The following is a 13,011-nucleotide window of genomic DNA, read 5'->3' on the forward strand; positions in this document are numbered from 1 at the left end:
TGGATGATAGTGGGCTCATCAGAGGAGGTTCTCTACCTTTGACATGGATGATACTGGGCTCATCAGAGGATGTCCTCTATCTTTGACATGGATGATAGTGGGCTCATCAGGGGAGGTCCTCTACCTTTGACATGAATGATAGTGGGCTCATCAGGGGAGGTTCTCTACCTTTGACATGGAGGATAGTGGGCTCATCAGGGGAGGTCCTCTACCTTTGACATGGAGGATAGTGGGCTCATCAGGGGAGGTTCTCTACCTTTGACATGGATGATACTGGGCTCATCAGAGGATGTCCTCTATCTTTGACATGGATGATAGTGGGCTCATCAGGGGAGGTCCACTACCTTTGGTCTTGATGTTTCTACCGAAATGTCACCTCACACTGACAGACGAGTGAGTTGAAAACCCAGCTTGCTGCAAGTCTTCAGTTTGACAACAGTTCAACTAGAAGTAAACTCTACTGTTCTAATGTTCAAATTAAACGGGCCACCAGTGACATGTTACAGGGGTTGTGTTGTGTCCTGTCATGTGACCATGGGTCATGTGACCATGGGTCATGTGGCCATGGGTCATGTGACCATGGGTCATGTGGCCACTGGTCAAGTTGGTACCTCGGCTACCGATGCGTTGGAGTGGTTGACCAGACACCTGGCTGTACAGCTGGAAGAACTCGTTAGCCACCGTGGTCAACACCTCGATCTGCCGGAAACGACCTGCGAGAGACACACACACACACACACACACACTTAAGGTTGTCCGTCGTGTCCGACGATGACAATCCTGCCTCTGTTACTTGTGAGTCTCCCTGTGGCTGCAGAGCCCCGTCTGTGAGCCACCCCGTGGGCCACAGGCAGAAAAGGTGGGGGCACTGCGGGGGTGTAGGTGTGGTGCGGGCTTCATGTCTCTTCAGACGTCTCCTGGCCCGCCAACCACCTCACGCCTCCTACAGCTTTTGCCCCCTTGTTGTAAGTAAGTAAGTGTGTGTGTGTGTGTGTGCGTGTGTGTGTGAGTGCGTGTGTGTTTGTGTATGTGTGTGAGTGCGTGTGTGCGTGTGTTTGTTAGTGTGAGTGTGTGTGTTTGTGTGTGAGTGAGTGTGTGTGTGTTTTTTTGTGTGAGTGTGTGTTTGTGTGTGTGTATGTGTGAATGTGTGAGTATGTGTGTGTATGTGTGAGTGTGTGTGTATATATATATATATGTGTGTTTGTGTGTGTTTGTGTGAGTGTGTTTGTGTAGTGTGTGTGTGAGGGTGTGTGTGTGTACACACCCTCACACAGACACACACATACTCACACATACACACACACAAACAAACAAACAAACACGCACTCACACACACAAACACACACACACACACACTCACAAACACACACACATACTCACACACACACAAACACACACACACATGTATATATATATATATATATATATATATATATATATATATATATATAGCTATGTTATATGGTTTGGAGACAGTGGTACTGATGAAAAGACAGGAGGAGGAGCTGGAGGTGGCAGAGATGAAGATGATAAGATTTTCATTGGGAGTGATGAAGAAGGACAGGATTAGGAACCAGTATATTAGAGGGACAGCTCAGGTTGGACGGTTTGGAGACAAAGCAAGAGAGACAAGATGGAGATGGTGTGGACATGTGTGGAGGAGAGATGCTGGGTATATTGGGAGAAGGATGCTGAATATGGAGCTGCCAGGGAAGAGGAGAAGAGGAAGGCCAAAGAGGAGGTTTATGGAGGTGGTGAGGGAAGACATGCAGGTGGCTGGTGTGACGGAGGAAGATGCAGAAGACAGGAAGAGATGGAAACGGATGATCCGCTGTGGCGCCCCCTAACGGGAGCAGCCGAAAGTATTAGTAGTAGTGTATATATATATATATATATATATATATATATATATGCGAGTGTGTGTGTGTATATATATATATATGTGTGTGTGAGTGTATGTGTGTCTGTGTATATATATATATATATATGTGTGTGTCTGTGTGTGTGTGTGTGTGTGTGTGTGTGTGTGAGTATGTGTCTGTGTATGTGTGTATATATATATATATATATATATATATGTGTGTCTGTGTGTGTGTGTGTGTGTGTGTGTGAGTGTGAGTATGTGTGTCTGTGTGAGGGTGTGTGTGTGTATATATATATATATATATATATATATATATATATATATATATATATATATATGGGGGTGTGTGTGTATATATATATATATATACACTACCGTTCAAAAGTTTGGGATCACATTGAAATGTCCATATTTTTGAAGGAAAAGCACTGTACTTTTCAATGAAGATAACTTTAAACTAGTCTTAACTTTAAAGAAATACACTCTATACATTGCTAATGTGGTAAATGACTATTCTAGCTGCAAATGTCTGGTTTTTGGTGCAATATCTACATAGGTGTATAGAGGCCCATTTCAAGCAAATATCACTCCAGTGTTCTAATGGTACAATGTGTTTGCTCATTGGCTCAGAAGGCTAATTGATGATTAGAAAACCCTTGTGCAATCATGTTCACACATCTGAAAACAGTTTAGCTCGTTACAGAAGCTACAAAACTGACCTTCCTTTGAGCAGATTGAGTTTCTGGAGCATCACATTTGTGAGGTCAATTAAACGCTCAAAATGGCCAGAAAAAGAGAACTTTCATCTGAAACTCGACAGTCTATTCTTGTTCTTAGAAATGAAGGCTATTCCATGCGAGAAATTGCTAAGAAATTGAAGATTTCCTACACCGGTGTGTACTACTTCCTTCAGAGGACAGCACAAACAGGCTCTAACCAGAGTAGAAAAAGAAGTGGGAGGCCGCGTTGCACAACTGAGCAAGAAGATAAGTACATTAGAGTCTCTAGTTTGAGAAACAGACGCCTCACAGGTCCCCAACTGGCATCTTCATTAAATAGTACCCGCAAAACACCAGTGTCAACATCTACAGTGAAGAGGCGGCTGCGGGATTCTGGGCTTCAGGGCAGAGTGGCAAAGAAAAAGCCATATCTGAGACTGACCAATAAAAGAAAAAGATTAAGATGGGCAAAAGAACACAGACATTGGACAGAGGAAGACTGGAAAAAAGTGTTGTGGACGGATGAATCCAAGCTTGAGGTGTTTGGATCACAAAGAAGAACGTTTGTGAGACGCAGAACAAATGAAAAGATGCTGGAAGAATGCCTGACGCCATCTGTTAAGCATGGTGGAGGTAATGTGATGGTCTGGGGTTGCTTTGGTGCTGGTAAGGTGGGAGATTTGTACAGGGTAAAAGGGATTCTGAACAAGGAAGGCTATCACTCCATTTTGCAACGCCATGCCATACCCAGTGGACAGCGCTTGATTGGAGCCAATTCATCCTACAACAGTACAATGACCCTAAACACACCTCCAAATTGTGCAAGAACTATTTAGAGCAGAAGCAGGCAGCTGGTATTCTATCGGTAATGGAGTGGCCAGCGCAGTCACCAGATCTGAACCCCATTGAGCTGTTGTGGGAGCAGCTTGACCGTATGGTACGCAAGAAGTGCCCATCCAACCAATCCAACTTGTGGGAGCTGCTTCTGGAAGCGTGGGGTGCAATTTCTCCAGATTACCTCAACAAATTAACAGCTAGAATGCCAAAGGTCTGCAATGCTGTAATTGCTGCAAATGGAGGATTCTTTGACGAAAGCAAAGTTTGATGTAAAAAAAATCTTATTTCAAATACAAATCATTATTTCTAACCTTGTCAATGTCTTGACTCTATTTTCTATTCATTTCACAACATATGGTGGTGAATAAGTGTGACTTTTCATGGAAAACACAAAATTGTTTGGGTGATCCCAAACTTTTGAACGGTAGTGTATATATATGGGGGTGTGTGTGTATATATATATATATATATATATATATGGGAGTGTGTGTGTATAATCCAGTTAGTCAAGTAAAAAAAGTATTTTGGCCCTTATTTGTTGAGCACTCTCCCTACGGTTGAGTTTCTGAGTGTTTCTCATATATATATATATATATATATATATATATATATATATATGTGTGTGTTTGTGTGTGTGTGTGTGTGTGTGTGTATGTATGTGTGTATGTGTATATATATTTGTTTTTCAGTAGCTCTTTATCTTTGCTCCTGCATCGTTGTGCTCTTCCTTCCACAGCGAAGGTTCCATTGCACCATCCTGTGGACATGAACCTTGTGCGTCCAGAGTCATGCCACTCTATAAAGACCCTCTGGGAGGAGGAGGATGTGGGGGAGGGGTAATACCACAGGAAGTTTGGGTGCAGATTTTAGAACGTGTACATGGGTCACGTATTTGTTCAGTGTAAGCGGTACAAGGTACTGACTACACTAAGGCCCGGTTGGCCAAGGTCTACGACGGGGTATCACCAGCCCGTGATAGGTGTCAGCAGTCCCCTGCAAACCTCAACCCATGTTTTGGCTTTGCCCCTCCCTACAAAATCACTGGACGGAAATGTTCACTACCCTGTCACAGGTAACTGAGGACAAAATAGAACCAAATGCTCTTGGTGCTTTGTTTGGGGTCTCCACTCCATCGCCCTCCCTCTCTACATCCAAACGAGATGTCTCGGCTTTTGTCGCCCTACTGGCTGGAAGAAGCACCATGACCCGGTGGGAATCAGCTGCAGCTCCCTCTCAGACCCACGGGATAAGACACACCTTCTATCTTCTGAGGTTGGAGCAAATCAGATTTTCATCAAGTGGCTCCTCCAGTAAATTTGGGAAAACATGGGGTCCATTCCCTCAGTTTGTTCAGAAAATGAATTGCCCATTTACCCCTGATGGAGGCAGCTCTTAGGGTTGAGAGGGGTATTAATATGGAGTTTGTTGTGCCGTGGGTGATGTGCTGCTGGACTGACTATTGGTGTCTTTCACTGACACGGCTTATTGTTGGCTGTATAAGCAGTAGAGAATATGTGTACATACTGGTTAGCAGTACAGAGTACAGAAGGAGTACACGTGTACATACTGGTTAGCAGTACAGAGTACAGAAGGAGTACATGTGTACATACTGGTTAGCAGCAGAGAGTACAGAAGGAGTACACGTGTACATACTGGTTAGCAGCAGAGAGTACAGAAGGAGTACATGTGTACATACTGGTTAGCAGTATAGAGTACAGAAGGAGTACATGTGTACATACTGGTTAGCAGTAGAGAGTACAGAAGGAGTACATGTGTACATACTGGTTAGCAGCAGAGAGTACAGAAGGAGTACACGTGTACATACTGGTTAGCAGCAGAGAGTACAGAAGGAGTACATGTGTACATACTGGTTAGCAGTAGAGAGTACAGAAGGAGTACATGTGTACATACTGGTTAGCAGCAGAGAGTACAGAAGGAGTACATGTGTACATACTGGTTAGCAGCAGAGAGTACAGAAGGAGTACATGTGTACATACTGGTTAGCAGTACAGGGTACAGAAGGAGTACATGTGTACATACTGGTTAGCAGTACAGAGTACAGAAGGAGTACATGTGTACATACTGGTTAGCAGTAGAGAGTACAGAAGGAGTGCATGTGTACATATTGGTTAGCAGTACAGAGTACAGAAGGAGTACATGTGTACATACTGGTTAGCAGCAGAGAGTACAGAAGGAGTACACGTGTACATACTGGTTAGCAGCAGAGAGTACAGAAGGAGTACATGTATACATACTGGTTAGCAGTAGAGAGTACAGAAGGAGTACATGTGTACATACTGGTTAGCAGCAGAGAGTACAGAAGGAGTACATGTGTACATACTGGTTAGCAGTACAGGGTACAGAAGGAGTACATGTGTACATACTGGTTAGCAGTACAGAGTACAGAAGGAGTACATGTGTACATACTGGTTAGCAGCAGAGAGTACAGAAGGAGTACATGTGTACATACTGGTTAGCAGTACAGGGTGCAGAAGGAGTACATGTGTACATACTGGTTAGCAGCAGAGAGTACAGAAGGAGTACATGTGTACATACTGGTTAGCAGTACAGAGTACAGAAGGAGTACATGTGTACATACTGGTTAGCAGTACAGAGTACAGAAGGAGTACATGTGTACATACTGGTTAGCAGTAGAGAGTACAGAAGGAGTACATGTGTACATATTGGTTAGCATTAGAGAGTACAGAAGGAGTACATGTGTACATACTGGTTAGCAGTAGAGAGTACTGAAGGAGTACATGTGTACATACTGGTTAGCAGTAGAGAGTACAGAAGGAGTACATGTGTACATATTGGTTAGCAGTAGAGAATACAGAAGGAGTACATGTGTACATACTGGTTAGCAGTAGAGAGTACAGAAGGAGTACGTGTGTACATATTGGTTAGCAGTAGAGAGTACAGAAGGAGTACATGTGTACATACTGGTTAGCAGTAGAGAGTACTGAAGGAGTACATGTGTACATACTGGTTAGCAGTAGAGAGTACAGAAGGAGTACATGTGTACATACTGGTTAGTGCGTAGTTTGGGTTTTCAAGCTCCATTCGTTGTAGCTGAGCTCCAAGGTAAACCTGATGGAGGATGATAAGAAATAAGACAAGGACAAAGAAGAAGGAGCAGAAGACAGGAGAACAGCAACATGACATCTGGGAGGAGGAGGAGGAGGAGGAGGAGGAGGAGAAGGAGTACCTTGACATCAATGCCTCTGGCTCCTGAAGCAGAAGAGAAGAAACGTGAAGGAACCTTGGAGGCGAGGTCCGGCTCCTCCCGACCAAAACCCAAATTATATAGAATCTCCTCTGGGTCTTCCTCATACAAGTCTAATAACTCTGATACACTGTGGAAATACACACACAAACGTTGACAGGGCTTGTCAGTACTGACATATTAATAATAACAATAACAACAACAATAATATAATAATAATACATTTTATTTGTGGGCGCCTTTCAGAGCACTAAAGGACACCTTACAGAACACAGTAAAAAACAAGCAGCGCTGTATCAGACAGCATAAAATCAAAAGAAAGCAGGGTAGACAATAAAAAGTTAACACAACAGATAAGTATAAAATCATCATCTGCACCAAACTCAATGAAACATGGATCAGACTGAATATGCCAGTTTGAAAAGGTGCGTTTTGAGATGGGATGTGAAGGTTGAAAGAGAGTCGATGTTGTGAATGTCTTGTGGGAGAGAGTTCCATAGGCGGGGGGCAGAATGACTGAAGGCTCTAGTCCCCATGGTAGTCAAGCGGGCCGATGGTTTAGTGAGTTGGAGAGCAGAAGAGGATCTGAGAGTGTGGGAGGGCGTGTGGATATGAAGGAGTTCAGAAAGATATGAAGGAGCTACGTAAATAAGGGCTTTAAAGGTGAGGAGCAGGAACTTGAAGTCAATACGGTATTTAACAGGGAGCCAATGGAGTTGCTGGAGAACAGGAGTGATGTGATCAATGGAAGGAGTTCTGGTAATGATACGGGTAGCTGAATTCTGGACCAACTGAAACTTATTAAGACACCTGAGGGGAAGACCAAAGAGGACAGAATGACAGTAGTCAATAGGGGTTGTAACCAGGGTGTGAGTGAGTATGGCGGTGCTGTTAGGTGTAAGTGATGGCCGAAATCGATTAATATTGTGAAGGTGGAAGTCTGCAGACCGAGTAACATTGTTGATGTGGGCTTCAAAAGATAGTGCTGTCCAGGATGACACCCAGATGCTTAACCTGAGGTGATGGGGGAACTATAGAATTGTCAATAGTAAGAGAAAAACCATCAGGTTTGGCCATGTTAGATATAGTGCCAACCAGGAGGACCTCAGTTTTATCACTATTAAGTTTGAGGAAGTGGTATGAAAACCAGGATTTAATTTCTAGTAATCAGTCAGAAAGGGAAGAGGGCGGACAAGTGAAGGTAAGCTTGATGGATAGATAAAGCTGGGTGTCATCTGCGTAGCAGTGAAATTTAATGTCAAATTTCCTGAAAATGTGGCCAAGAGGTAGTAGGTAAATAATAAATAGGAGGGGTCCCAATACAGAGCTCTGGGGAACATCGGTAGTAACAGGAAAGGACTGAGTTCTCAAATGTTAAAGTTGGAAAACTGAGTGCAGTCAGAGAGATATGATCTAAAGGGTAAGGGGGGTGCCAGTTATTCCAATGGAAGCTAATCTTTCTAGGAGGATGTTGTGTGAGATGGTATCAAAGGCTGCACTTAGATCAAGGAGGACAAGTATGGTTAAGAGCCCAGATTCAGCTGCCATCAACAGATCATTAGTGATTTTCACCAATACTGTCTCCGTACTGTGCATGGAGTGAAAATCAGACTGGAATTGTTCAAACAGATTGTTGTTAGTCAAGTGAGCGTGTACCTGAGGTGCGACTGTTCTTTCAAGTGTTTTGGAAAGAAATGGTAAATTTGAGATTGGGTGAAAATTATTCAAAATGTTGGGGTCTGCACCAGGTTTCTTGAGTATTGGAGTTATTGCAGCTGTTTTGAGAGATGAGAGAACAAGACCAGAGGTAAGGGAGGGATGTATGATATCAGTTACTAAAGAGGATAGAGAAGGTAGACAGGCTTTTACTAAATGAGTAGGAAGGGGGTCTAACTGACATGTAGATGATTTGGATTTGCGAATAAGACCAGATATTTCTGCAAGAGTTGGGAGTTTAAAACTAGATAGTGAAGAAGAGAGGGGAGCATAGAAGGGTGAATAAGATTAACTGTATGAGGAATTGTTCGACGAGGTCGATTGCTGATGAATATTTTTAATTTTGGCATTAAAAAAAGGTCATGAAGGCGTTACATTGAGCAACTGAATACAGGTGAGGTGCAAGATGGTGGCCGTAAAATATTGTTTACCATGGAAAACAGGGCTCTAGTGTTCCCTTCGCCTGATCTAATTAAATTTGTGTAATAAGACGATTTAGCTGTAGACAGAGCCTCCTTATAATGAAGTATGTAGCAACTACAGAGGTATAAAGTTGATCAGCCACAGCATGAAGATATGGGAAAGAGTAATAGAAGCTAGGTTAAGAGGAGAGGTGATGATCAGCAGCAGCAGTATGGTTTCATGCCATGAAAGAGCACCACAGATGTGATGTTTGCTTTGAGAGTGTTGATGGAGAAGTATAGAGAAGGTCAGAAGGAGTTACATTGTGTCTTTGTAGATTTAGAGAAAGCATACGACAGGGTGCTGAGAGAGGAGGTGTGGTATTGTATGAGGAAGTCAGGAGTTGCAGAGAAGTATGTAGGAGTGGTGCAGGATATGTATGAGGGCAGTGTGACAGTGGTGAGGTGTGTGGTTGGAATGACAGATGGGTTCAAGGTGGAGGTGGGATTACATCAAGGATCGGCTCTGAGCCCTTTCTTGTTTGCAATGGTGATGGACACGACTATGATGATAGCAGATGACATTGTGATCTGTAGTGAGAGTAGGGTGCAGGTTGAGGAGAGCCTGGAGAGGTGGAGGTATGCACTGGAGAGAAGAGGAATGAAAGTCAGTAGGAGCAAGATGAAATACCTATGTGTGAATGAGAGGGAGGACAGTGGAATGGAGGACAGTGAAATCTACTTTTTGAGGAGGCTGAGGTCCTTCAACATCTGCCAGACAGTGCTCAGGATGTGGTATGAGTCTGTGGTGGCCAGTGCTCTCCTGTTTGCTGTTGTGTGTTGGGGAAGCAGGTTGAGGGTAGCAGATGCAAACAGGCTCGATAAACTGATCCGCAAGGCCGGTGACGTTGTGGGAGTAGAACTGGATTCTCTGGAAGTGGTTTCTGAGAGGAGGACGCTGTTGAAATTACGTGCCATCATGGACAATGTCTCCAACCCACTCCATGACATGCTGGTTGGGCACAGGAGTACTTTTAGTAATAGACTCATTCTGCCGAAAAGCACCACAGAGCACCATAGGAGCTCCTTCCTGCCTGTGGCCATCAAACTTTACAACTCCTCCCTCAGAATCAGACTGTCAGACACTCTGAAATAATGGTCTTTGGATTGGCCCTGTCGAGTTTTGTTTGTGCTGCTTGTTGTGTGCTGCGGTAGTGCAGTATAGATAGGGTGTTATGTGCACCATGCTTGTTGATATATTTTGTTCTTATTTCTATTTCTTATTCATCTTTTATTTCTGTTTGTTTCTGTTTCTATTTTCTTATCTTGTATCTTGTTAGTTTTTAGTTATTAGCGCGTGAGTGTCTGTAATAGAACTCAATTCTCCTCAGGGATAAAGTACTCTGATTCTGATTCTGATGGTGAGGATGGAAGCAATAGAGGTGACAAAGGCTTATGAGTTTAAATACTTGGGGTCCAAAGTAACGGGGAGTGCAGAAGAGAGGTGAAGAAGAGAGTGCAGGCAGGGTGGGGTGGGTGGAGAAGAGTGTCAGGAGTGATGTGTGACAGAAGGGTACCAGTAAGAGGGAAGGTTTACAAGATGGTAGTGAGACCAGCTATGTTATATGGTTTGGAGACAGTGGCACTGATGAAAAGACAGGAGGTGGAGGTGGCAGAGTTGAAGATGATAAGATTTTCATTGGGAGTGATGAAGGAGGACAGGATTAGGAACCAGTATATTAGAGGGACAGCTCAGGTTGGACGGTTTGGAGACAAAGCAAGAGAGACAAGATGGAGATGGTGTGGACATGTGTGGAGGAGAGATGCTGGGTATATTGGGGGAAGGATGCTGAATATGGAGCTGCCAGGGAAGAGGAGAAGAGGAAGGCCAAAGAGGAGGTTTATGAATGTGGGGAGGGAGGACATGCAGGTGGCTGGTGTGACAGAGGAAGATGCAGAAGACAGGAAGAAATGGAAATGGATGATCTGCTGTGGCGCCCCCTAACGGGAGCAGCCAAAAGTATTAGTAGTAGAGGTAGTAGTAGGAGTACAAGTTAAAAACTAGCTCAATTTAACAACTAGTATTTATTTTTATACTGTTTATATTTTATACTTTTATGATAATTTCTCATCTTTAATTCTTTATATTTTTCTTTCATCACCTCACCTCATAGTTTTTCATTACATGACATGACATGACATTACAGTCATTTAGCCGAAGCTTTTATCCAAAGCGACTTACAATAAGTGCATCATTTAATGTAGGAAATTAGGAGAACTACTAGTCATCAGAGGTCATAAGTGCATCTTCTCTCTAAACAAGCATCTAAGAGCAAAACCAGTGCTAAAGTAAAAGCGCAAGAAAGAGATTTTTTTTTTTAAATGAGTGAATACAATAAGTGCTAAGAAGAAGTAACAGGGTAGTAGTTCTTGAAGAGGTGAGTTTTCAACCTGCGCTGAAAGATGGGCAGCGACTCCGCTGTCCTGACATCAGTGGGGAGTCATTCCACCACTGTGGGGCCAGGACAGAACAGAGCCGGGACCGGGTCGATCGGCAGCAGGGGCCTCTGAGCAACGGGGCAACCAGGCGTCCCAAGGCAGCAGAGCCAAGTGGTGAGGTGGGGGTGTAGGGCTTGACCATGGCCTGGAGATAGGAAGGAGCTGTTCCTTTCACTGCCCTGTAGGCTAGCACCAGAGTCTTAAACTGGATGCGAGCAGCTACTGGGAGCCAGTGTAGGGACATGAGAAGGGGAGTTGTGTGGGAGAACTTAGGGAGGTTGAACACCAGACGAGCTGCAGCTTTCTGAACAAGCTCCAGAGGTCTGATGGCCGACGCCGGGGCACCAGCAAGGAGGGAGTTGCCATAGTCCAGTCGGGAGATGACCAGACCCTGGATGAGCACCTGTGCCGTCTCGTCGGTGAGGAATGGGCAAATCCTCCTGATGTTATAGAGGAGAAATCTGCAGGAGCGAGCACCCAATGCAATGTTTGCGGCAAACAACAGTTGGTCGTCCAGGATCACACCCAGAGTCCTCACAGTCCGAGTTGGCGTCACCACGGTGTTGTCATGGTGATGGCCAGGTCTCGGTGTGGACAACCTTTCCCCGGGAGGAACATCAGCTCTGTTTTGTCCAGATTCAGCTTCAGGTGGTGTGTTGCCATCCACTCCGAGATGTCAGTCAAGCACACAGCAATGTGTGTCTCTACTTGTGTGTCAGAGGGAGGAAAGGACAAGATCAGCTGGGTGTCATCGGCATAACAATGGTAAGAGAAGTCATGCGAGCCAATAACAGAACCCAGGGATGCCGTGTACAGGGAGAAAAGGAGAGACCCAGAACCGAATCTTGCGGAACGCCTGTTTTCATCATAATCCTTGTTTATCGGCTCTAATTCTCTTCATTTTAATGATGCTCTTGTGACTTTATCCTGACCGTGGAGTGGATCAGGCATTATGTCCTATATTTGTCCTGTATTTTGTTGTTTTATCTTGGCTATGTGCATTATTTTATCCTGTTGTGTAAGGCATTCTGTAACGCTGTTTAGAAAGGTGCGATAGAAGTAAAGTTTATTGTTATTATAAGTTAATAGGTTAACAGCACTACTTTTTTCCAAAGTGATTTCCAGATGGATGTTGGCAAACAGACTAACAGTGGTTGTTAGGTGTAAATGACGAACTGTAATTGAGTGAATATGTGGGATGATTATGTGGTTTGATATAACTAGCTAACCATGCTGACCTGGACACTGTGCTGCTCTTCCCAGAGCCTGTGGAGTTCATACTCCGTCCTTTCTGTTTATACTGACTCCTCCTCTCCTGCACCGGGAGACCATAGCTTGGAGACAGAGACAGAGACAGAGAGAGAGAGAGAGAGAGAGATATTTAGTTTTACAAACCCTTTATTAAGCACTTAAATTGGTATACAGACAAAAGTACATCAACTACAATAGTGCAAGTGGAACAAATAAACAGACAAACGACCAGGACGGCTTGGAATAATGGCGTAATTGGCCAATACATTTGGGGAGAAAAGGGGTGGGGGAATAAGGCAGGGGCTTGCATCCAGTGCTGCCCTGACCAGAAAAAAAGTCCATTATGAACGTCTTCAGCCAGGCCTCTTGGTGGAGGTAGAACAACCAGACTGTGCCACAGCATTGAGGCAACCAACTTATTGGCAACCAAAACTCGACCCCTATACGACAGCTGGGGTAGCAACTATTTGCATTTAGACAACTTCGCACAAACGTTCT

At 44.1% G+C, this 13,011-nt stretch overlaps 1 protein-coding gene across 1 annotated transcript in view; it reads right to left on the reverse strand.

The window, feature by feature from the left end:
- itprid2 (ITPR interacting domain containing 2) overlaps positions 1-13,011 on the reverse strand; it is a 125,250-nt gene that overhangs the window by 56,000 nt on the left and 56,239 nt on the right. Inside the window, exons 8-12 of the mRNA XM_056288975.1 lie at positions 12,445-12,596; positions 7,510-7,519; positions 6,629-6,776; positions 6,450-6,510; positions 612-713 (exon numbers count right to left, since the gene is read on the reverse strand). Coding sequence (XP_056144950.1) covers positions 612-713; positions 6,450-6,510; positions 6,629-6,776; positions 7,510-7,519; positions 12,445-12,596 — 473 coding nt within the window. The remainder of the gene's footprint in view (positions 1-611; positions 714-6,449; positions 6,511-6,628; positions 6,777-7,509; positions 7,520-12,444; positions 12,597-13,011) is intronic.

This window comes from Lampris incognitus, chromosome 11 (genome assembly GCF_029633865.1).
Source record: "Lampris incognitus isolate fLamInc1 chromosome 11, fLamInc1.hap2, whole genome shotgun sequence".
Taxonomy (NCBI): Eukaryota; Metazoa; Chordata; class Actinopteri; order Lampriformes; family Lampridae; genus Lampris; species Lampris incognitus.